The sequence below is a fragment of the Apium graveolens genome, chromosome 4, assembly GCF_009905375.1.
Source record: "Apium graveolens cultivar Ventura chromosome 4, ASM990537v1, whole genome shotgun sequence".
In the NCBI taxonomy this organism is placed as follows: Eukaryota; Viridiplantae; Streptophyta; class Magnoliopsida; order Apiales; family Apiaceae; genus Apium; species Apium graveolens.
Genome location: NC_133650.1, coordinates 306,611,923 through 306,637,251, shown reverse-complemented (window position 1 = coordinate 306,637,251; position 25,329 = coordinate 306,611,923). Strand labels below are relative to the sequence as shown.

Sequence of the window (25,329 nt, the reverse complement as noted above, 5' to 3'; positions counted from 1 at the left end):
CATTTACTTTTTGTTACAGTATGTGTAATCTATATATATTATAATCCCAGAAGAGTACGCCGTTGAGGTGGCGTTTTGTGAATTCTTCAAACTATTTTTTAAATTATCTTATTAATTCAATTTTTATTTTTTATATCAATTATTACACATTAAATATATATTTAAAATATTTTTTAATACACATTAATTGTATAACCTTTAATATCATTAATTATATCAACTTGAAGAACTTTTAATACAAATTAATTCTTTATTTTTTTAAAATCACATTCAGCAAAAAATACAGTTTAAAGGTAATAATTGATAAAGTAATAAACTCGCTAAAATAGTATTATTCTCCGGTCCTAACATAATGGAAAAAGTCTATGTTACTCCCGATAAAATAATAAACTCGTTAAAATAATATTTTTTTCTTGGTACCAACGATATTAGTTTATAGAGGTGTAACTGCATCAACTACAAAAAAATTAATTTAAATTTTATATAGTAATTTATATTCTAAAATTAGAGGACAAGTGACATGACAGTGTATATTATGTCCGAGGGCACTGTATATTCCGTCAGAATTATGATTATTTTATCCTTGATAAGCCAATCCTATTTTAATGTCGTATCCGACCTACTTCAATGGGTCCATCAAATTAAAATCTCTGAAACTTTACTGCACACAAATTTAAATTGTTGCTTCTATATTATGATATGCCTTACATTTCATGTTATGTTATCATAATCTTATTTATTAAATATTAATTAATTAATACGATTTAGTCATACGTATACGATAACGAACAAATTATACATTAGTGTCGTTTAACCAATCAAATTGAAATTACAATAGTAGTAGGTAGGCGGCTTTTAAAAACGTTATTAGTTATATTTAATATTACATTAATATTATAATTTTCACTTTTTTTTATTTTCCTGACATTATTAATAAATATATATATATATATAATAAGAGTATTCTTCAATAAATAACAATAGTTCATCTAAATTGTTACAAATCAATTTTTTTCAAAAAAAATCACAAAATAAACATTAGTTTTGTTAAAATAAATATAATTTTAGTTTACAATTGTTAGTAATTAAGATAAAAATTTGTAAGTTGGATATCTACCGATATCTATATATAAAAATTATTTTTAGATAAAATTATTTACACTGTATTTTTATTTTTTTATCGTAAGAATTACGCTCATATTATAATTGTGATTTTTTTTAATATTTTATAATATTTCAGACTACTAAAATGTTAGATATATATTGAGAGTATTCTTTTGAGTAATGATGATTCATGTAAATTAATTTAAATAAAATTTTATGGAAAAATATAAAATAGCACTGAGAGATTTAAAAAAGTAACAAACAGAATTAAAAAAAATTTACTCACTCAAAAAGGATGAAACATGACTCGGTAAATTAATATTTTTATTAATTTCTTTTCTACATATAATCAAATTTACAACAACGTAAGCCAAATAATCAATAATTATGCAATTCTCATTCAAATACCTCATAAACATCCACACACGTTAAAATTTGTTGTTTTTTAAAGGATTCTATTAAACATAAAACACAAATTATAATTTTTGTAATATATAACGCACAATTTTCAATTTACTATATCAACTATCATATAATTAATCCCGACACACAATGATAGCAAATACATAATTTTGAAAAATTACATGTCGCGCGTAACGCGGCTTTATATCCTATTTAATTAATGTAATCAATACGATACTATTATAAGCAAAACATGGTTTCGTTTGGTCAGCCTCCTAAAAAATATCTTAACACCTTCCAAAAAAAGTTCAAACAAATATTATTTAACAGAAAAAATTAAATCATGTATATGATATAACTACAAACTCTATGAATTATTATCCAACTTAATTTCTAATCGCACTCAATTTCTATCTTAGTAGAGAACCAAACACTTCCAAATTAATTTTATTAATCTATACGATACTATTATAAGCAAAACAAGGTACTGTTTGGTCGGTTGATTAACAGCTTCCTAAAAAATATCTTAACACCTTACAAAAAATGTTCAAACAAATATTATTTAACTGAAAAATTAAATCATGTATATGATTTAACTACAAACTCTATAAATTATTATCCAACTTAATTTTTAATCGCACTCAACTTTTGTCTTAGTAGGGAACCAAACACTTCCAAATTAATTTTATTAATTCAAATTATATTATAACCAAATATTTAATAAATCAAGAAAAAATTAAAAAAAAAAACAACATTAAAAAATAATAGCAAATCATCCACATACAGTGATATTCAAGGATCCCACTTTATTACAGACATAAAAGAAGGACTTTTAAGATTTTAACTATCTAAATTTTGAATCCTTCAATAATATAATATATACAAAATAATACGTAAAAGTTTTAATTTTATTAATCTCAATAATATATATATATATATTATTTTATTATTATTTAGTTTTACAAAATAATCAAATAATAGAAATTACAAGTATTATAATCAGTCCGTGCATGACACGGGTTATAGGTTAGTAAATATTATCAGCAAAATATAGTTTCGTTCGGTCGGTTAGTTAATACCTTCCTAAAAAGTATGATAACACTTTCCAAATTAAATTTTAAACAAATATAATTGTATTAAAAAAATTAAATCTTATAACTTTTTATCCAACTTAAACTTAATTTCTAATTGCACTCGACTTCTTTCTTGCCTAAAAACAAATTGTATTATTGCCTGAAACCGGAAAATGTAAAGTCGGATGGAGAGTATAAACTAGGGGTGAGCGCGGTGCGGGAGGTGCGATTTTTTCCTCAAACCTCAAACCAAACCACACATGCGGTTTGATCAAATTTCCAAACCGCAACCGCACAGCGTACCCTAAAAAACCGCATAAACCACACCACAAAAACGCGGTGCGCTGTGGTTCACTGCGGTTTATACATTATAAGTTCGAAAATTTTAAATAAATATAAAACTTAAATTTAATTAAATTTCCGAATAATATAACAAAGTCGCCAATATTCTTCAATAATATAATTTAGAAATTCCACACTGTAAAGTTTAACGTAGAAGCTTGGCTCGACAATTAAATGAATTCACCATTAAATAGGTGGTTTTGTACCATGTATCTCATTATTTGTGAAGAAACACAAATAGGATGATCACCACATAACAATTGGTCTTGCAAAAATACGATGATCACTAAACAAGCACTCCTAGTATGTTAAATGAAATCAGACTTAATAAATGGAATCATGAAATATAAGTATTATATATATATATATATTAAATATTGCGGTGCGGTGCGGTGCGATTTGAATCACATTTCAAAAATTTAAAACCACAACTTGCACCGCACCGCGCGGTTTATTAAAAATTCAAACCGTAACTGCACCACGAAAATTAAAAACCACGTTTTCGGGCGTTTTTTGCGGTTTTCTGCTCAACGCTTCTTAACCGAGACTAGGTTAAGCTCCGTCTCGGAACACCAGGTATAAACAAACAAAGATATATCTCATATTGTAATTGTGATTTTTTTTATGTTTATAATATCTCAAACTATTAAAATGTTAGATATATGATGAGAGTATTCTTTTGAGTAATGATGATTCATGTAAATTAATTTAAATAAAATTTTATGGAAAAATATAAAATAGCACCGAGAGATTTAAAAAAGTAACAAACAGAATAAAAAAAATTTTACTCACTCAAAAAGGATGAAACATGACTTAGTACATTAATATTTTTATTAATTTCTTTTCTACATATAATCAAATTTACGATAAAAAAATTACAACAACGTAAGCCAAATAATCAATAAATTTTGTGATTCTCATTCAAATACCTCATAAACATCCGCACACGTTAAAATTTGTTGTTCTTTATAAAAGGATTCTATCAAACATAAAACACAAATTAAAATTTTTGTAATATATAACGTGCCATATAATTAATCCCGATCCACAATGATAGCAAACACGTAGCGCCTAGTTAATTAATGTAATATGTAAAAAGCAAATTGTATTATTGCCTGAAACAAGAAAATGTAAAGTCGGATGGAGAGTATAATCTCTGTCTCTCTGCAATGTTTTATTGTTCGTCAAAATCTCAGGCTTTGTGTTGCTAGTGCTACGGACCAACTACAACGGGGTGACGAAGTGACGTAAATAATTGCCAGTTTTAGCGACAATCAACTGCCAATACATCATGGTCTCAAAAAAAAAAAAAACTGCCAATACATCATGGTCTCTCAGGTCAAAATTTCCGACGGTATATTGTATATACATTCAAACATAGACTTGTGTAGTAGTGTATTAGCTCTTTTTCTTCTAAATGTTAATGTTGACAGTGTTTAAATAATACAAGTGTTATTTATCTCAAACCCTAGATTTCTTGTTTAATGAAAATAGTACAATACCCATGTCTTGTATTGTGTTGTAGTATTGTTATTTGTTAAGTCTCGGAATTTGAATTAAGATCATTTAAAAGTTTTTTTTGAAGCCAGATTAAAACCTGAAATAGATAGTGTTGTAGCATCGTCTTCGTAATCACCGTATGCTTGATTTAGTTAAAAAACCTTAATTGCAGCCACATTATATGAGGAAGACCTAGTTATCGAAAACTCTTCTTTGCTCACCGGTTGTACTTCTGATTCAAATGTGTGAATTTGTTTTGATCAGTTGTATTATAGTTTTCCTAATTCTACTCCAATTTTAGATTTGATTTTTGTGTTTGTATATGTACTTATTCGTAATTTTGGGTAATTGCCAGGGACTTGAATGAGGGACTTGAATGATCTATTGGACGCCTATGAAAGGGTGTTACACAATGTGCGATTAATACATATAATATAAACGTGCGAATAACAGAAATTAACAAAAGGATATGAGGAGAAATTCTCGAGTCCAGTAGTATAATTGTCTCCTTAAAGCTATTATGGCCCTCACCATATGTGCGAGTCGCGTCAGCCTCCCAGGGAAGACGGCGATGTCATGCGAACAACACCTTCGGCGAACTAAAACGGAGTAAGAAACTATCACAGGATCAAGAAACTATTACGGCCCTCTCGGATAACACATTCCAAGTGTCACTCGTTGCGTGCATGCAACATTCATCCAATCAAATTTTGGCTCAAATTGACTTGACAATGTGGGACTACTACCCACATTTCCCAACAAGGGAGAACAAGTTTTATTTGTATTCCAGTATAGTGCCTTCGGAGGCTTTGTATCTTGGTCATCTTATTCCCTTCGTGTTTACCAAGTAAGTTTAGTTTTGTATTTTAAGTTTAACACAATCAATATAGCGAGAAAGACTAACTTAATTGATGTTTTATATTAATATTTCTGTAACTCTTGTAATGTTTTGCAACCTTATGAACATACTTTAATCTAGGAAAGCTAATGTATCATACATAGACCTGGCAACGTTCTGAGTCATGTACAAACGTTCCGTGTACTTTCTTGTACCAAACCTTAAACCCGAACCCAACCCAAATTTGCATTCGTGTACCAATTTGGTGACACTAACCAGTAACTAATATATTCGTGTTTACACGCTTTAGTACACTAAAGTACACGGATTATATACAAAAAATATTAATTGTTAAAAAATGCAATAGATAATTAAATGTTAAAGTTATATTTTAGTATTTACAATTATATATATGTTATTTAGATTAGGTAAAATTCGCATTTGGTATTTAGTATATATATGTATATTATATATTTTTAAAAATTTAATTATTTATTTATTCCGTGTACTTTAGTTCCGTGTCGTGTACCTATATCGGAAACCCAAACCCAACACTAATTATATTCGTGTTTTTTCGTGTTCGTGTACCAAATTTTCGAACTCAAACACTAATTATTCGTGTCGTTTCGTAACGTGTTCACGTGTCGTATACCAGTATTTCCAGGTCTAACCATACAATAAGATCATATAATTAGACCTCAAACGGAACAATATTGTGCTGCTTTAATTGCTCTGTTTTGAAAGATCCGTGTTAGTAAAATAAATATAATTCTGCTTTCAGATATTTGCAGGATGCATTCAATGTTCCTCTCGTGATTCAGCTGGCTGATGATGTGAAGTTCATGTCGGGAAATGTATCAATAGAGGAGAGCCAAAGATTGGCTCGTGAAAATGCTAAAGACATCATAGCAGGTGGCTTTGACATATCCAAAACATTTATCTTCTCAGATATTGATTATGTTGGCGGGTAGTTATTTTTTTAAAAAAAGTATCAGTTACATTGCAAATTAAAATAGCTCTGCAATAAAGCAAAACAAGAATTAGCAATTGCATATACATTTTACTTCCGTCGTTTTGCTCCTCCTCTAATTCACATATGAAAATATCTGGTGCAGTGCCTTCTACAAGAACATGGTGAACTTTGGAAATTGTCTAACATATAATGAGGTTTGTTTGTATGCTGTTTGGATTCTGGAATAGTGATCTCTTTGTCTTTATATTGCCAGTTTTATATTTCTTTCGGAATACCATGCAGGTTGAAGGCATCTGTGGCTTAAACTTGGACGATCATATTGGAAAAACATTTTGTCAGCTGGTTCAGATTAATCTTTCTATTGTTCAGTTGTTGTATGCTTGTTCATGTTAACATTTTCTTGGTAATAATCATTGACTTGAAGTCCTAATTCTTTTCACATTCTTGAAGTCTCGTCATCAAGGGTGTTAACTGTGTGGCCTAATATTTTGTCAACACTTGAATTATGGGCTTTAGAAACTATTAGAATCACTGATTTAAGTTTTGCTAATTTTTTTATGACCACAGGCAGTTCCATCCTTTCCCAGCTCATTTCCGCACCTCTTCCCTGAAAAAGACGGTCTTCTCTGCTTAATTCCATGTGCAATTGACAATGTATGATCTTAATTATACCCTTTATTATATATCTTCTTTATTTTTGATATGATAGTACCATATTGTCACTATTAGTATGGCTCTCACGATCTATCAACTCTGACAAGAATAAGTCAGTGAAACATTTTTGGATAACTTCGATCTAGAAACTTCAACCACCGCTGTTATAACTAAATATAAATTGGCATTCCGCTTTGGAAACACACAAATTTCAGAATGAAGGATGAATAAATTCTGCATTTTGGATATTTTCCGATATATAAAACTCATGAAAATGAATTATATTTTGGTTTAAGTCTGGATTAGACCTTCTTTTTTGGCAAGTATAATAGACCATGTCAATTAGGAAAAAAAAATATTATAAGGACAACAAACTTGTATAGGTCCTATATTTACAACCAAATAGCGCACACTTTACATACTAAATTAAACATCCGATATCTTTGTTAGTTGTATTATTGCACATAGCACTTCTACCTAACAATTAGAATTTTACTTTGTATATCTTCTTCTTTTGGGAAAAAAATGCAGTACACATATATTTACTAATACATCCGTAATTGCTCTACAAACTTACTGAGGCTGTTGCATTTCATAATCAGAAGTATAAGGAGGGCCGGAAGCTTACTGGGAAAGTGAAGAAGCGACTTATTGAAGTTCTTACTGACATAGTTGAAAGGCATCACAAGGCTCGTGCAGCAGTTACAGATGAGGCAAGTAAACTGCTATATTTTGGACTTGTTATTATATCTTATCGACTGGCTGTTTGATTGGAATATGATGAGAAGCACTTACACACTTACCTTTATACAGATGGTTGATGCATTTATGGCAGTAAGGCCTTTTCCAAATATGTTCAACTGAAATACGAAGATGATTTGAATGTGCTGGTCGCCAGTGGATCTCTCATTCTTTTCTTATTCGTGATCGTTTATGATCTCTACTCATCTCCCTGGGATTCCATATGAAATTGATTCACTCCAAGGTGAAAGATTTATAACCATGTTTAGTTGTTTACTAATTTCTTGGTAACATGGTATTTCTTCTGCAATATTTCAATAACACAACTATTCTTGCAATTTATACTAGTGCCACCTTAACTTGTAAGCGCTCAGGGAAGAATTGGTTAACTAGGTTCATGTGTAGCAAACGATCAAATAGAAATTTGTTTATAACATAGGTATATCCTTTATAACATAGGCCATACATTTATAATATTTTTATAATGTTTTTCTGCTTCTGATGTAAATTGCTGTGTCTTCTTTGAGAACCCCTTGAACAGCGAGTAGAAGCTTTTCATCAATCAGTTTTTCTAGAGTATTTACAGATCTTAAGAGTGACGGTTGTAGTCTTTGGAGTTCTCCATCCTTAGAATCTTAATTTGTTAAATGATAATAAAAAATACAGGGAGATAAACTTGGATCGACTCGACTTGTTTAAAAAAATTAGAATCCTTTCGGCTTAGTTTAAGCTCGGCTCAACAAACGAGCTCAACTTCGTTTGTTTGCTGCTTTAACCATCTTCATCTAATCATACAACAAACTTGTCAAAAAAAAGGTATGCCAGGAAGAGAAGTTAATCGCTGCGAAATTTTGTCCATCTTAATACCACGACAATGCTCGAGTTGAAATGCTTTTAAAGAAGGCAGAGCTCCTTCATCGACTTGTAATTCTTCCAGGTTCTGGAGTGTCTTTAATGATAAATATTGTAGACATGGAAATGCATCTGCCGTGCAAACCATTTTCTTCCCCCAGTAACAAAATTCTAAATTAAGAACGATGAGATTGGACAAACTTTCCAAAGTGTGCATGGGATCTTCCTTGAAACCAGTACTAAATACAGTTAAATCAATGACTGAATCTGGCAGCAAACTTAATTCTTCTGCATTTTTCATCTTCCCGTTTAATACGACCCTCTTGAGATGTTTGCAAGACCCAAGTGGCTGGATTGTTGAAATTTGACTCTGATAGAAACGCAGGAGTAATGTTCGGAGACTTGTTAAATTAGCTATAGACTCCAAACTGTAATCTCCTTCTTCTTCTTCATCTGAATCTGAATTTACTCTACTACCATAAATAGAAAGTGTATGAAGATTGGTCCAATTCATAGTATCAATATGGATCCATTCTGTATACGATATGGGACATATAGTCCGGAGTTTTGTTTGGTCTCTGCAAATATTCAATTTCCCTTCAATTCCGGAAAAGTTTAGATGCCTTATTCCCTTCAACTGGAAAATCTCTTTGGGAAATTTGTAAGCCAAGGAACCAGATATAGTTTGTAGCTTTTTGAGTTTCCCTATACTTGGAGGAATTACTAAAACTTCTCCAACTCTACTACGCATTAAGCCTAAGTACTTTAGGAGAATTAAATCTCCTATTTCTTCAGGTATAATACTCTCTGAATGTGAAACACTGCTCAAGTCCAGTACTCTAAGATATTTAAATCTCGTGTACATCAACTTCACTTCTTCTACTTCAGTTCTAACAAATTCATTAGTAATTATTGCTAGTGAGCACAATGTTAAAGCATTGGCGGAATTAGGCCCAAGTAATTTCAAGTACTCACCAATTCCATTGTAAATGGCATGCCGTGATTGTCCTTGCAACAAATGGTTGCGATTTGGATGTTGTTTACTTGAGTCAAATATTCCCAATATCTTCTTCTCCATGGCATTCTCTATGGCAAGATCACGTACAATATCATGGACCCGACAGGTCAAAACTTGTCCTTCCGGAGAGAGTAATTCTATCTAAATCATATTGCGGTTCATAAGCTCATTCACATAATCCTCAGCCACATCCTCCATGTCTACTCCTTCTTCGTCAGCATCTGATACGAATTGCTCTGCAATCCATAACAACTTTAACCTGGAAACTTCAATAGTATAGTCTTCTGGAAACCTTGCAAGGTACAGAAAGCATTGTCTTAGTGGGAAAGACAAGTCATCATAACTCAAGTTTAGTAGTTTTTTAATCTCTGAGGACTCGCCCTTCAACTTTCTCCAGAGATGGTCCTTCACATCTGACCAAAATGTATACATCTTTTTTTGTGATAATAGTCCACTTAGGATTACGATTGCAAGTGGTAAACCTCCACATTTACCTACCATCTCCTTACCTAATATCTCCAGGTTCGGGGTTGGTTTTGCTTTGTTACAGAACAATTCCCAACTTTCCCCTTCTCTCAAAAAACGGAGTTGATGGACAAAACATGTGGAATCTACACCCTCGGCAACAAATTTACTCCGCGTGATCATAATTACCCTACTACCGTTCTTCTTGTCTGGAAATGCATTTTTAATCTTTTTCCAAACGTCTACATCCCATATATCATCAATGACTACAAGATAATGATCGCCATCTAGCAATTTTGTTCGCAGGTGCCGCAGTAACTCGATCTCTTCCATCTTGTTCAATGAATCTAGTCCCTGTCCGGTAAAAGAGTTTATTATCTTGCTCAGAACATGTGTGATATTATAATCCTCGGAGACACACACCCAAGCACGACTTTTAAAATGACTTAATTCTCTAGAGTGGTACAACTTGCTGGCAAGTGCGGACTTGCCCAAACACCCCATTCCGTGAATGGAAATTAAGCCAAGGGAGGGATCCCCATTACCAAGTTGAGCCAACAAAGTTCGAACATCATCTTCGAAACCAATCACATCCTCCTTGTGGTCGAAGGAAGCTGCTCTTAGCAATGTTCTCTTTCTTCGTAAGCTGGATTGGCAATGATTACGTCGTTAATATGATATTCATCTCGCCTATTCTTGAGTACCACAACTTTTTCCTTGAGTGACTCGATTTCCTTACCGATATCAAAAAGATTGGCTTCTTTCTTGCAGATGCAGATAAATCTCCACATACGATGCAGAACACCACCTTGTTCAGGAGCTGAATTTTCTTCTTGTTGAGCAGTAAACCTCTCCAGGATAAGAACAGCTTGATTTGAAACTTCTCTGACGTTGTCTGTCCACAGTCGGATGTGCTCGGTATCTTGGTGTGCTTCTGCAGCTCTTACAGAAATGAGCAGGTAGCCTAATTCATCTTTAAGCCACTCTATACCATCTTTAACTCCTGTCCTAATCTTAACATGTTTGGTAACAAATTCATTAAGTTTTTCAATTGTGAAGGAAACAACTGCATCGACCATTCTTCTCAATCCAGTAAAAAATAAAAATGTGGTTTGTGATTGAATGGAAACTTGGAAGCTTTTATGATTTGCAGTTTTGTAGATCTATATGTGTGGTGTATATAGTGCATAGCTCATAAGTGATAAGCCTCCAGGTTAGACTTTTCCAGGACCAAACTTGTGTCCTTTTCACTGATGTATAGCCCTACTGTCCCCCATTAAATGCTTTCACATCATTAGTAATCTGGAAATAAATGTGACAATTTTTCAATAGTAGTTTGGTCACATGCCAAAAGATTGGTTTTCATTTTCATCTGTCAAATGCCTGCTCGCCGATATGTCTTCTTTGTGTACCCTTCAAATGTATATGAACTAAAACAACCTAAGATGTTGAACCAAACCAAACACACTAATCAAATAAACCCGAAATTAGTTTTTGGCCATGGAATTAGCGAATCGGATTTTCACAATCGTTTAGCCTCTAAAAATATATGAACTAACCCCAAATTCTAAAAGCTAGGCTATAACTTGCAATCGTGCATGTCTTGAACCAAACCAAACACACTAATTGTTTCTGTCTTGCAATGAAAGATGAGAAATATAAGCTCTGGGAAGTGTATTTTCCAAGTATTGATTTATTCGAAAGCAACAAATGCTTCTGTAGCTGTCAATTTTGGAGCAAAACCAGTGTGAGATATAGAGACTAAGCTAAATTTGTACTTAAAATAGGAAAAAAGCGAGCCACAAAAAGTTTGCAACTTTTTGAGTTTTCCTACACTTGGAGGAATTACTAAAACTTTTCCAGAAACATCACCCGTTAAGCGCAAGAACTTTAGGAGAATTAAATCTCCTATTTCTTCAGGTATACCCTCTAAACTTATGACTCTGTTCAAGTGCAGCACTCTGAGATATTGATCGAACCATATTCTTTAGAGCAGCTCCAAAAGTTGCTTATCATTCTCTAAACTAAATATACTTTTACACTAAAACAAAATAAATATATGCACCAGCCCAACAAATAATTTGTCAAAATAGCCAAAAGTTGACATGACTAAAACAGAGGTTCAACCATTCATCTTCAGACACATTTTAGTGAGTGATAATAATTTGGTTCTGAATCTAATACAACGACGTTAACGGAATAAATGGTACTAGAGGAAGAGACGTTATTCGCGGCGGAATCTTGTCAATCTTGATACTATCACAACGTTTTATTTGAAAAGCTTTTAAAGAAGGCAGAGCTCCTTCATCAACTTGTAATTCTTTCAGGTTCCGGAGTGTATTTAATGATAAAGATTGTAGACATTGAAACGCATCTGCACTGCAAACCATATTCTTCCCTGAGTAAGAATCTTCTAAACGAAGAGCTGTGAGATTAGGCAGACTTTTCAAAGTAAGCATCGGATCTTTTTTGAAGTTAGTCAAAACAAGCTCTAAATCAATGACTGAATCTGGGAGCAAACTTAATTGCTCCGGATCTTCCATTAGCCCGTACAACACAACTCTCCTGAGATGTTTGCAAGACCCAAGTGGTTGGATTGCTGAAATAATATCATACTCCATATAAACGGATAATGTTTGGAGATTTGTTAAATTAGCTATGGACTCCAAATTGTAAAATTGTCCTTCTTTGCCTCGACTACCTGTAATTTTAAGTGTATGGAGATTGGTCCAATTGGTGGTATCAATATGGTGCAATTCTGCATAAGGTATGCAATTTATAGTCTGCAGTTTGGTTTGGTCGCCGCCAATATTCATTTTCCCATCAATTGTGTAAAACATCAGATGCCTTATTTCCTTCAACTCACACATCTCTTTAGGATGTTTGTAGGGAATGTTATAGTAGCGAGAGCCGCAAAGAGTTTGTAACTTTTTGAGTTTCCCTATACTTGGAGGAATTACTAAAACATCTTCATCAATACCACCCATTAAGCCTAAGAACTTTAGGAAAATTAAATCTCCTATTTCTTCAGGTATAGCCTCTGAACTTCTAACACTGGTCAAGTCCAGCACCTTGAGATATTTAAATCTCGTGTACATCAACTTCACTTCTTCTACTTCCCGTCTACCAATTTTTTTAGTTATTGCTAATGAGCGCAATGTCAAGGCATCGGAGTTATGCCCGAGTAATTTCAAGTACTCATCAATTCCGTTGTAAATGGCATGCCGTGATTGTCCTTGCAATGAACGGATTGGATTTGGATGTTGTTTACTTGAGTCGAAAATTCCTAATATCTTGTGCTCCGTAGCCTTCTCTATAGCAAGATCACGTACAAGATCATGAACCCGGCATATCAGAACTTGTCCTCCCGGGGAGAGTAATTCTATCTGAATCATATTGCGATTAATAAACTCATTTACATAATCCTCAGCCACATCCTCCATGTGTACTCCGTCTTCTTCGTCAGCTTCTGATATGAATTCCTCTGCAATCCATAACAACTTTAACTTGAAAACATCAATTATCTGGTCTTCCGGAAACCTTGCAAGGTACAGAAAACATTGGCTCATTCGGAAAGACAAGTCATCATAACTCAAGTTTAGTAGTTCTTCAATCTCTGAAGACTTTCCCTTCAACCTCCTCCAAAGATGGTCTTTTACTTCTGACCAAAATGTGAATGTCTTCTTTTGCAATAAAAGTCCGGCAAGGATTACAATTGCAAGTGGTAAACCTCCACATTTACCTACCATCTCCTTACCTAATATCTCAAGGTTGGGGGTTGGTTTTGTTCTCTTACAGAACAATTGCCAGCTCTCATCCGCTCTCAGAAAACGGAGTTCATGGACAAAACATTTGTCATCTACACCCTCCGCCACTGTTTTATTCCTCGTGGTTATAATGACTCTGCTACCGTTCTTCTTGTCTGGAAATGCATTTTTGATCTTTTTCCAATTGTCTGCATCCCATATATCATCTATCACTACAAGATAATGATCAACATCTAGCTTCGTTCTTAGGTGCCGTAGCAACTCGATCTCCTCCATCTTGTTCAATGAATCGAGGTCCTCTCCTGTTAAAGAGTTTATTATCTTCCTCAGAACATGTCTGATGTCATAATCCTCGGAGACACAGACCCAAGCACGCCTTTTGAAGTGACTCAATTCACTAGAGTGGTACAGCTTACTAGCAAGTGTAGACTTTCCCAATCCCCCCATTCCGTGAATGGAAATCAAACTAAGGGATGGGTCCCCGTTGGAAAGTAGAGCCAATAGAGTCTGAACGTCATCTTCCAAACCAACTGTGTCATGCTCGTGGTCAAAGGAAGCTGCTCTTAGTAATGTTCTCTTTCTCTGTTGCACAACCGGAGTGGCTATGATCATATCGTTAATACGATATTCGTCCCGCCTACTCTTGATGCCAACCACTCTCTTCCTGAGTGACTCAATATCCTTACTGATATCAAAGAGATTAGCTTCTTTCTGGCAGATGCAGATAAAGCTCCGCATGCGATTCAGAACACTGCCTTGTTTATGAGCTTCATGTTCTTCTTGCTGGGTGCCAAACCTGTCCAGGATAATAAGAGCTTGATTTGCAACATTTCTGACACTTTCTGTCCAGAGGCGGATATGATCTGATCCCTGGTGGGCTTCTGCAGCTCTTACGGAAATAAGCAGGTAGCCCAATTCATCTCTGAGCCACTCTATACCATCTTTGACTCCAATCCTAATGTTAACCTGTTTGGTAACAAATTCGCCAAGTTTTTCAATAGTAAAGGATACAGCTGCATCAACCATTTTACTTAATCAAGTAAAAAAGACTACTGTGGATTTATGAATTATGATATGATTTAAGGGACTTGGAACCAAGAATGAGAAAAAGGAATTCCACCGAAAAACAATACAAATAAACTTTTGAAATGAGAAGGGGAGAGATTGAAGGCCTTTATGATTAGTGGCTTAATGTATGATATGATATGTATGGTACATTAACATTTCATAGGATCTCATAAGATCACAACAACCAGCCTCATGCCTTTAACTGGTTAACAACTCATGTATGACACTACTACATGTTAACGACTTAATTAGGGCTCATTGCTTGTTAGTTTTTTATTACAATGTCAAACATGTTATGAGCATCTATGTTTTTTTAATAGAAAAAATTACAATAAAAGCATTGACTATGAACTGGAGTGACATCTACAACACCTGTAACTTATTACAGTATTCAATTATTGGATTTGAACGATGTGAAGCAGTCATTAATCCGGATTAGTTATGACAGCTGACTTGAAATGCTTGTGTGAACTCGATCCAAAGGTTATATTCCTCCACCATCCGATATTACTAGAGTGTGTTGTTTTTCTTACATGTATTTAAATATTTGTGTCCTGGGAAATTAACAAATTAGTTTAAGTTTTATTTTTACCAAATGTTTTAAATTCAAAATTTCAGTTAAGATCTATGAATTTTAATTTTTCAAATATACTCTACCTGTGCCATAATTTTTTATTTATTTGATTTTTATGATCAAATAGACCGAAAATGATCCAAGGTTGAAGCTCATACTGCCAGGTTAATAATACCTTCCCACTCACGTGTTGTAGCAGAAATTAGCTACTCAAGAGATTAGACTCTTCCCTGTTTTGATACCTTATAGGTTAAGGTTTATGTGGTTCAGAGATGCAAGTCTTTGATAATCAGAGCTGGTTCAGCAACAATCCTCATATTGTATATCCTGTTTTGATACCTCATATTGTGCCCTGTATAGTGACCAGACGCATGTCTAATAATCACTAATGTATTATTACATGTATGTCTGAACGCTGAAGAATACATTCTTTGATTAACTACCCACCAGAACCCCCTTCCTGACATAGATTAGGATTTAGGTCGAGGTTTTTCATTCACTAATTTATATCTGATACCGTCATTTGGCTTTTTTAAGGTACACCCTTTCCAGTCCTCTTAAAACTGATGCTCCAAATGAGCCTATGGGTTTATAATGTAATATTTTTATGATGGGCTGAAAATTGTGGCACTTAAAATAGATTCTCTGTTTTTTCCTTTTTTGGAAGGAGGAGGAATTGTGGATATCCGATCATTCTCTCTCCTGAACTACAAGGATCTGAACCGTGCTTCCGGTTTTACAATTTTTGAAATCGACCGTCAAAGAGGTCAGTCTGGTTTTTACATTGTTATTTCTTTCTCCACTTGTGCTGGAAATGTATGTGTTTCAAACAATAATTGGAGCTACAGTTTTCTGGTAAATTGATAAATTTTAAGTCTAATATACTGAACTTCTTGTCGTTATATGTTAATCTCGCTGAATTGCTTATGTGTTAATTTTCTTCCGTTCAGTGAACTCTTATCTTCTTGGAAAATTGTGGTAGTAATAGTGCAAATAGTTTTCTTTATTTTTTTCCCTGTAATAACTAAATAAACAATTCTTGCCCCGATAAAGAGTATCAATAATATTATCAAGAAGCTTGAGATATTCTTATTGCGATTGTCAGAAAGCATGTGTTTAATTGTACTTGTAATATTGTACTAATCAATGAAGTTTTATCCCTTTTCTTTGTATTTCTTCATATGGTGTTGAAGTAACTGGGCTGGGAGATAAAGTTTGCATCTTTTGTAATCTTGACAAGTTATATTAGTTAAAGTTTTATTCTCTTTGCGCAGCAAATAGTTACAAACTGACAATGAACTTGGGAGAACATACATCAATGTAATGTTAGCTTGAGTTTTATACAAGTAGAGCAGCTCTAATAAAGTCCATCCAAACTTTGTGTTCTTCCTTGTCATGCTCTTTGCTGATTCTCATTTTCTTGTCATTCTTTCCTTCCTTTTATCTTCCTCATCTGATCCGTAATATATATGACCCTGTAATTTTTGAGTTCTTTTCTCGAACTTTACATATCTTAAATTTCTCACTTTCTTCCTCATCTTCTTCTCCCTATATTTATAACCCCCTTTCATCTATGTCATCATCATTCTCATATCGATTACTACTTACAGCAAGATGGTCACCCTCTACAGCAAGATGGTCACCCTTTACAACAAGATCGAGAAACCCCTTTCTGACATAGATTAGGCCACGAGGTTTTTAATTCGCTAATTTCTCTCTGAGAACACGTTATCTGGTCTTGTATGATGAGGTCTAACTTCAAGTTCTCTTAAAACTGATGCTCCAAATGAGCGTATGGGTGTATTCACTATATTCTGATGATTATTTTGAAACTTGCTTGCGAGGGCTAAAATTTGTAGTACTCGTAAAAAGTTTCCACTGTTATCTTTTGTGGGAGGGGGAGGGGGAACTAAAAAAAAAGATCGGGCCTGTTCTATAAAAAAAAATTACACAAAAAATAGTGGAAAAGAAGGTACACGAGGAAGAGAAGTTATTCGCGGTGGAATCATGTCCATCGCAATACGACAACCTTTAATTCGAAAAGAAAGAAAGCAGAGCTCCTTCATTAACCTGAAATTCTTCCAGTTTACCATGTGCATTTAATGTTAAATATTGTAGACATAGAAATGCATCTGCACTGCAAACCATTTTCTCCCCTGAGTAAGAATCTCCTAAACGAAGAGCGGTGAGATTAGACAAACTTCCCAAAGTAGGCATTGGATCTTTTTCGAAAAAAGTACGACCTAGAGTTAAATCAATTACTGAATCCGGCAGCCAACTCAATTCTTTTGGATCATTCATCTTCCCAAACAACGTGACCCTCTTGAGATGTTTGCAAGAGCCAAGTGGTTGGATTGTTGATCTAAAATATCCCATAGACAGCCTTAATGTTCGGAGACATTTTAAGTTAGCTATGGACTGACAACTGTAATCTGCTTCTTCTTCTCCTCCACTACCTCTAATATCAAGTGCATGAAGATTGGTCCAATGGATGGTATTAATGTGGAACTATTCTGCGTACGAAATGTAATTTATAGTCTGGAGGTTTGTTTGGTCGCCGCCAATATTCAATTTCCCTTCTATTTCCGAGAAGATTAGATGCCTTATTTCCTTCAACTCACACATCTCTTTAGGAAATTTGTATGTGAAGGAACCAGATATAGTTTGTAACCTTTTGAGTTTGCCTACACTTGGAGGAATTACAAAAACTTTTCCATAACTACCACCCATTAAGCATAAGAACTTTAGGAGAATTAAATCTCCTATTTCTTCAGGTATAATATATGAATTTTTAGCACTGCTCAAGTCCAGCACCTTAAGATATTTAAATCTAGTGTACATCATCTTCACTTCTACTTCAGGTCTAACAATTCTATTAGTTATTGCTAATGAGCGCAAAAACTTATAAGCATCGGAATTAGGCCCAAGTAATTTCAAGTACTCATTGATTCCATTGTAAATGGCATGCCGTGATTGTCCTTGCAACGAACGGATGGTATTTTGATGTTGTTTATTTGAGTCGAAGATTCCCAATACCTTGTGGTCCATGGCCTTCTCTATGGCAAGATCACGTACAAGATCATGGACCCGAAACCTCAAAACTTGTCCTTCCAGAGAGAGTAATTCTATCTAAATCATATTGCGATTCATAAGCTCATTTACATAATCCTCAGCCACATCCTCCATGTCTACTCCATCCTCTTCATCAGCTTCTGATATGAATTCCTCTGCAATCCATAACAACTTTAACTCGAAAACATCAATGATATGGTCCTCCGGAAACCTTGCAAGGTACAGAAAACACTGTCTTGTTTGGAAAGACATGTCATCGTAACTCAAGTTGAGTAGTTCTTTAATCTCCGAAGACTTGCCCTTCAATTTTCTCCAAAGATGGTCTTTTACATCTGACCAAAACGTTTACGTCTTTTTTTGCAATAATAGTCCACTCAGGATTACGATTGCAAGTGGTAAACCTCCACATTTACCTACCAGCTCCTTGCCTAATATCTCCAGGTTTGGGCTTGGTTTTGTCCTCTTACAGAACAATTCCCAGCTCTTATCTGCTTCCAGTAAAAGGAGTTCATGGACAAAACATGTGTCACCTACACCCTCAGCCACGGTTTTATTCCTTGTGGTCATAATGACTCTGCTACCATTCTTTTTGTCTGGAAACGCATTTTTAATCTTTTTCCAAATGTTTACATCCCATATATCATCAATCACTGCAAGATAATGATCAACATCTAGCTTCCTTCGCAGATGCCTTAGCAACTCGATTTCCTCCATCTTGTTCAATGAATGGAGTTCCTCTCCCGTTAAAGAGTTTATTATCTTCCTCAGAACTTGTGCGACGTCATAATCCTCGGAGACACATACCCAAGTACGGATTTTAAAGTGAGTGAGTTGACTAGAGTGGTACAACTTACTAGCAAGTGTAGACTTGCCCAACCCCCCCATTCCGTGAATGGAAATCATACCAAGGGATGGGTCCCGTTGGATAGTTGGGCCAATAGAGTCTTAAAGTCATCTTCCAAACCAATTACGTCCTCCTCGTGGTCAAAGGAAGATGCTCTTAGCAATGTTCTCTTTCTCTGTTGCACAACCGGAGTGGCTATGATCATGTCGTTAATACGATATTGTCTCGCCTACTCTTAATCCCATTCACTATTTCCCTGAGTGACTCGATATCCCTACCGACATCAAAGATATTGGCCTCTTTATTGCAGATACAGATAAAACTCCGCAAGTAATCCAGAATACCACCTTGTTCATGAGCTTCATATTCTCCTTTCTGGGAGCTAAACCTCTCTAGTATAATAAGAGCTTGATTTGCAACATCTCTGACACAGTCTGTCCAAAGGCGGATATGATCCTTATCTTGGTGTGCTTCTGCAGCTCTTACAGAAATGAGGAGGTAGCCCAGTTCATCTTTAAGCCACTGTATACCGTCTCTGACTCCTGTTCGAATGTTAACTTGTTTAGTAACAAATTCATTAAGTTTTTCAATTGAAAAAGATACAACGGCATCAACCATTCTTTTTTATATGAAGAATAGAGCAAAGTGTGGCTTGATGATATAAGACTAAATTGAAGAGATTTTAAGGATTTATCACTATGGTTTTTTCGAGTGAGTCCGGTAATAAGAACAATTGGGTGGGGAGGCTAGATTGAAGGCCTTTATGATTTGTATTATAGTGAATGGTTCAAGAGATACGTCATTAACATTTCACATGATCAGAGCTGTTTTTGATTAAAATAGAAGGGGTAGACTTTCCCTACATTGATGCCCCATATGGTGCACTAAAAAATACCCTTCACCTCATTGAGACTTGCGACTTATTTTTTCTATGAAAAAAAATCGCAGTAAAAACATTGACCATGAACTGGAGTGCGACGTACAACTCCTCCTGTAACTCGTTACACAACTCAATTTATTGGATTTGAAGGACTTGACAAAGTCATTACCTAAAGTTGATTTAATGATAACGCTAGAGTGATTTGTTTTTCTCTAATTCCATTGTAAATGGCATGCCGTGATTGTCCATGCAAGCACCAAATAAGATTTGGATGTTGTTTACCTGAGTTGAAAATCCTCAATATCTTCCGCTCCATAACCTTCTCTGTAACAAGATGACGTACAAGATCATGGACCCGGAACTCCAAGACTTGTCCAATCGGAGAGAATAATTGCATCTGAATTAAATTTCACTATGGTTTTTTCGAGTGAGGGGGGCTAGATTGAAGGTATTTATGATTTGTAGCTTCTTTTAGGCCATACTTTGGTATAAATATTGAATTCCAAAATACAAGTCATTATCATTTCAGATGATCAGATTTGGTTCTGAATAAAATATAAAAAAAATAACAAAAATAATTAATTTTTAAAAAAATTAACAAACCTAACCATTGTGAAAAAATGGTCAATTTTAACCGATTAAATACGTCAGTTGGGTATTTCAATTTTTATTAGATACTCTACTGATAATTGAATATTTCATATATGAGAATGAGATACTCCACTGACGGTTGAGTATCTCATATAAAATGAATACTCCAGTGACGATTGGACATCTCATCGGTTAAAATTGACCAACTTTGTTAATTTTATATAAAAATATTCTAAATTTATCATTTACCCTAAAATATAACAGTAGACCTTCCGTGCATTCAGGCCCGTAAGAGTATCTTCGATAGGGTGCTAAACCAATATTGTCAACTCATCAATAATATTACTCCCTCTCGTTTATTATAAATGGCATTTGATTTTTTTCTCGTATTTTTAAGAGATTTGAAAACATAGTTAAAATTAACATTTATCAAAATTTCTTTTTATTTATTAAAATTTATCATATATATTTTAATTCATAAAAAGAAAGATGAAAAATAATTATTTTTATACATTCAAAGCATATTGAGTTGTGCGCAAAAGGTGAAATGACCTATATTGTGGATCGGAGGACGTAATACATTATTGTCTTTTTCTTCGATTGTACTTTTAACAACTTTTTTTTATCAAAATTTACTTCAACAACCAGCACTCAGAGTTCTCAATCTATTTATATATAAGTATAATTTAAAATAAAGATATTAAGGTACATATTTTTATTAATACATGTAACATTATTTTTATTTAGGGATTTGATTAACATCTCTAAGTTTTTAATGACCAGCCAACAAGAATGATATGATCCGTGTTACATGACATTTTGACACTATTTTTGACACCCCCTTACAAATCTTACGAGGTGCCCTAAAATATGTCATTCACTGTTGAGACCCATGCTGATAATTGAAGTTTTTTATTACAATAACCAGGTTCTTGTTTTTTTCTTCATTTTAACTCATGAAGAAATACTCCTATGTGTAACTTTAAACACGAAATGACACGAAAGTTTAGTACTCTTGTTTATATCTTTAATTTTAGAACACGACATGGAAGTACATAAACACAAAAATACACGATCGAGATTTGACGTTAATTTTGTATTTACCATTTGGATCCACGACACGACATGAAGTATACGATATAAATAAATAAAATAGTCAAATATTAATATTTAAAATGAAAATATGTATGTTTGGTAAAATTTTCATAAAAAAATCTTAAATTTTTATTTATTTAATTATTTTTTTTTTATATTAATCTTCAATTTTACAAGAAAACACGACACGAAACGATACGAATCCTAAATAGATCGGTTTGGGTTTAGCATTCAAGTCCACCAAACATGAAGATAAACGACACAGAACTACACACGGATGATTTGCCAGGTGTAGTTTCTCGCAGATTTATTTTTCTATGGAAAAAAACTAACAGGAAAAGCATTGACTATGAACTGGAGTGAGATGTACGATGTCTACAACTCATTACGCTACTTTAATGATTTTGAACTCTGTACACACATAATTTGTGAATCGACTAATCAACCTTATTAATTTCTTGGGTGCTAAAAATGTTACTGTCGATTAAATGTCTCAAGTTGGTAAAGAAAGCAAAGACTTGGACTGGGGAGAATATACAAAAACAATACTACCAAAGAAGATAGGTGAGATAGGACAAACTTTCCAAAGAGCGCATCCAATCTTTTTTGAAACCAGTAAGTGATAGAGTTAAATCAATGACTGATTCTGGCAGGAAACTTAATTCTTCTGGATCTTTCATCCTGCCACACAACACGACCCTTTTGAGATGTTTGCAAGCCCCAAGTGGCTGGAGTGTTGAAATGATGCTCATAATCACGCGTAATGTTTGGAGACTTGTCAAATTAGCTACGAACTCAAAAGTATAACCTTCTTCTTCTCCATCTCTAATATCAAGTGTATGAAGATTGGTCCAACTGATGGTATTCATAGGGAACAATTGTGCAAGCGTTATGAATCTTATAGTCCGGAGTTTTGTTTGGTCTTCGCCAATATTCAATTTCCCATCAATTTCCAAGATTATATGCCTTATTTCCTTCAACTCGCATATCTCTTCAGGAAATTTTTATGTGAAGGAACCATATATCGTTTGTAACCTTTTGAGTTTGCCTATACTTTGAAGGAATTTCTAAAACATTACCGCCCCGTTAAGCCTAAGAAGTTTAGGAGAATTAAATCTCCTATGTCTTCAGGTATAACCTCTGAATTTTCAACAAGCCTCAATCCAGCAGATATTTAAATCTCGGGTTTAATTACATTTTGACCTTTAAAGTTTTTTTTGAATATTTTTTCTTTTCTTAAATAAATTTTATTTCTTCGTTATCTGATTTTTTCAAATTATAATTTTGTAAGAAAAAATATTTTAATCATATCACATAATACATATAAGTAATTATTTTTCTTTTATTTATATATTTTCTTTTGAGAAGTTTTATTAAAGATTGAAAAGTTGTTTGGGATTTCATCCTAATAATATTTTATAATTTTTTCTATTTTATTAATAATTTTGAAAAGAATACTTTACTTTTAATTTTCATAGAACCTTTTTTTACTAATCAGCATAGTACTTTTAAATGTATTCTATTATATTTATCTTTCGATTTGGAATTGTAATAATTAAATATTATTTTTATTTTTATATTTCTTCTTAGTGTATGGGATTTCATGTACCCTAATTTTTTAAAAGATAATCCGTAATTTTTTGATTTTACAAAATGAAACAAAACAAATATAATAGTTTATACCCAAATTCAATCTAAATGTGTTTCTCATTTTATAAGATAAAAATTAAAATTATTTATTCAAAAATATTTTAAATCAAATTTACCCATTGCAATCTTTTTTCTTTTTTTAATAAAATGATACAATTTTAACCTGATTAACAAATGATTTGTTGATTGTTACTTATATTTATTTTTACCACACTTATCTTTTAAATCTTTTAAACTGACTATTTAAATTAGAACGTTTTTATCTACGTTACTAAACTCTACTATTAAAATAACTGTTACTTGTATTATATATATAATACTTTTAATATTATTTTATATATTTTAATAATATATAATTATAGTTCAATTTTTTAATTAATTATCTATTGTGTTTGTTATCAGATTATTAAATATTATAATAGAATAATAGAATAAATGTAATAAATATAATCTATAATGTATTTTATTGGATTTATATTTCAACTTTGAATTGTAATAGATTTATTATTATTATTATTATTATTATTATTATTATTATTATTATTATTATTATTATTATTATTATTATTATTATTATTATTATTATTATAGGTACTCCTTGTTTTTATATTTTAGAGGATTATGTGCTCAATTTTTTTTAAAAGATAATCCGTAATTTTCTCTTTTTACAAATTGAAACAAAACAATGTAATATATATACCTAAATATATTTATACCTAAATATAATATAAATATTTTCGTTATTTTATAAGATACAAATGAAAATTATCGATTCAAAAATATTTTAAATAAAACTTACCCGCTCCATTGTTTTTAAAAAAATGATACAATTTTAATCCGATTATAAATGATTTATTAATTGTTACTTATATTTTTTTTATTAAGATAATTGTTACTTGTATTATATATAATATAATATTTTTGTATTATATGATATTATTTAAGAATATATAATTATAGTCCAATTTCTTAATTAATTGCCTATTATATTTGTCAATACAAATTATTAGATATTATAGTAGAATAATATAGTAAATGAAATAAATATAGTTATATTATAACTATACTTTAGTGTGGCACCAAATCGCCCCAAACCCCTTACTCCAATTATATATATTACTTATATTTATTTTTATTAAGGTAATTACTGATTGTATCATATATAATACTTTTAATATTATTTTATAACATTTAGGAATATATAATTATAGTTCAATTTCTTATTTCATTACTTATCGTGTAATAAAATAATATAATAAGTAAATTAAATAAAATATATATTTTTAGATTTCTATTTCAATTTTGAATTAAAATTGTTTTTTATTTATATATTTTTTCTTGTTTTTAAGTTTTATAGGATTCATGTACTCTAAATTTTTTAAAAGACAACCTTTAATTTTCTTTGTTACAAAACAAAATATAACATGTGTAATACTTGTACATAAATATAATTTAAATGTGTTCCTTATTTTATAAAATAAAAATAAAAATTATCTATTCACAAATATTTTAAATCAAATTATTTCTTGTATTATATATAATATAATAATTTTAATATTATTTTATATCATTTAATAATATTTAATTATAGTTCACATAATATGTTTACGTATTTATTTTTTTATATTTATATTTTTTTCTTAATATTTTGGAGTTTAATTGTTAGATATATTTGATAATGTCATGGCTAATATGTTTTATGTTTAGATTTCAGATCTTATTTGAACAGAACAAATCAGTACTTAACTGATCAGTACTTATACTGGAAGTCAGAACTTAAGGTACTGGAAGTCAGAACTTAAGGGATATCAGTACTTATGTTATCA

General features: G+C 32.4%; 4 protein-coding genes and 1 pseudogene across 4 annotated transcripts; 1 reads left to right on the top strand and 4 right to left on the bottom strand.

The window, feature by feature from the left end:
* The first annotated feature begins 4,057 nt into the window (after positions 1 to 4,057).
* LOC141721544 (tryptophan--tRNA ligase, cytoplasmic-like) lies at positions 4,058 to 16,469 on the top strand. Its single transcript, XM_074524493.1, has 10 exons — positions 4,058 to 4,275; positions 4,777 to 5,268; positions 6,041 to 6,226; positions 6,375 to 6,426; positions 6,515 to 6,886; positions 7,489 to 7,599; positions 7,700 to 7,871; positions 10,734 to 10,921; positions 15,186 to 15,280; positions 16,039 to 16,469. The coding sequence occupies exons 2-5, from the start codon at positions 5,108 to 5,110 to the stop codon at positions 6,623 to 6,625; spliced, it is 510 nt and encodes a 169-aa protein (XP_074380594.1). The 5' UTR covers positions 4,058 to 4,275; positions 4,777 to 5,107; the 3' UTR covers positions 6,626 to 6,886; positions 7,489 to 7,599; positions 7,700 to 7,871; positions 10,734 to 10,921; positions 15,186 to 15,280; positions 16,039 to 16,469.
* On the bottom strand, positions 8,042 to 10,757 carry LOC141721545 (putative disease resistance RPP13-like protein 3; annotated as a pseudogene).
* On the bottom strand, positions 12,140 to 14,884 carry LOC141720038 (putative disease resistance RPP13-like protein 3). Its single transcript, XM_074522394.1, has one exon. The coding sequence runs from the start codon at positions 14,753 to 14,755 to the stop codon at positions 12,140 to 12,142; it is 2,616 nt and encodes an 871-aa protein (XP_074378495.1). The 5' UTR covers positions 14,756 to 14,884.
* A 933-nt stretch (positions 16,470 to 17,402) lies between the features above and the next one.
* On the bottom strand, positions 17,403 to 18,695 carry LOC141720037 (putative disease resistance protein RXW24L). The gene is made up of 3 exons (XM_074522392.1): positions 18,564 to 18,695; positions 17,974 to 18,500; positions 17,403 to 17,829 (listed from the first exon to the last, which is right to left on the bottom strand). Exons 1-3 carry the CDS (start codon positions 18,693 to 18,695, stop codon positions 17,403 to 17,405), a joined length of 1,086 nt encoding a protein of 361 aa, XP_074378493.1.
* On the bottom strand, positions 18,151 to 19,905 carry LOC141720036 (putative disease resistance RPP13-like protein 3). The gene is made up of 2 exons (XM_074522391.1): positions 19,521 to 19,905; positions 18,151 to 19,387 (listed from the first exon to the last, which is right to left on the bottom strand). The coding sequence occupies exons 1-2, from the start codon at positions 19,903 to 19,905 to the stop codon at positions 18,789 to 18,791; spliced, it is 984 nt and encodes a 327-aa protein (XP_074378492.1). The 3' UTR covers positions 18,151 to 18,788.
* Positions 19,906 to 25,329: the final 5,424 nt, after the last annotated feature.

Bases quoted from the DNA above. Each gene is read 5' to 3' on its own strand.
- LOC141720038 (XM_074522394.1), bottom strand. From the start codon at position 14,755: ATGGTTGATGCAGCTGTATCCTTTACTATTGAAAAACTTGGCGAATTT.
- LOC141720036 (XM_074522391.1), bottom strand. From the start codon at position 19,905: ATGGTTGATGCCGTTGTATCTTTTTCAATTGAAAAACTTAATGAATTT. The intron at 19,388-19,520 runs GTAGGCGAGACA...GATGACTTTAAG, and splicing joins AATAGTGAATGGGATTAAGA to ACTCTATTGGCCCAACTATC.
- LOC141721544 (XM_074524493.1), top strand. From the start codon at position 5,108: ATGCAACATTCATCCAATCAAATTTTGGCTCAAATTGACTTGACAATG. The intron at 5,269-6,040 runs GTAAGTTTAGTT...TTCTGCTTTCAG, and splicing joins ATTCCCTTCGTGTTTACCAA to ATATTTGCAGGATGCATTCA. The intron at 6,427-6,514 runs GTTTGTTTGTAT...AATACCATGCAG, and splicing joins ATTGTCTAACATATAATGAG to GTTGAAGGCATCTGTGGCTT.
- LOC141720037 (XM_074522392.1), bottom strand. From the start codon at position 18,695: ATGTCTTTCCAAACAAGACAGTGTTTTCTGTACCTTGCAAGGTTTCCG. The intron at 18,501-18,563 runs GTAGACATGGAG...AATATGATTTAG, and splicing joins AAGCTGATGAAGAGGATGGA to ATAGAATTACTCTCTCTGGA. The intron at 17,830-17,973 runs GCATCTAATCTT...ACTTGATATTAG, and splicing joins TGTGAGTTGAAGGAAATAAG to AGGTAGTGGAGGAGAAGAAG.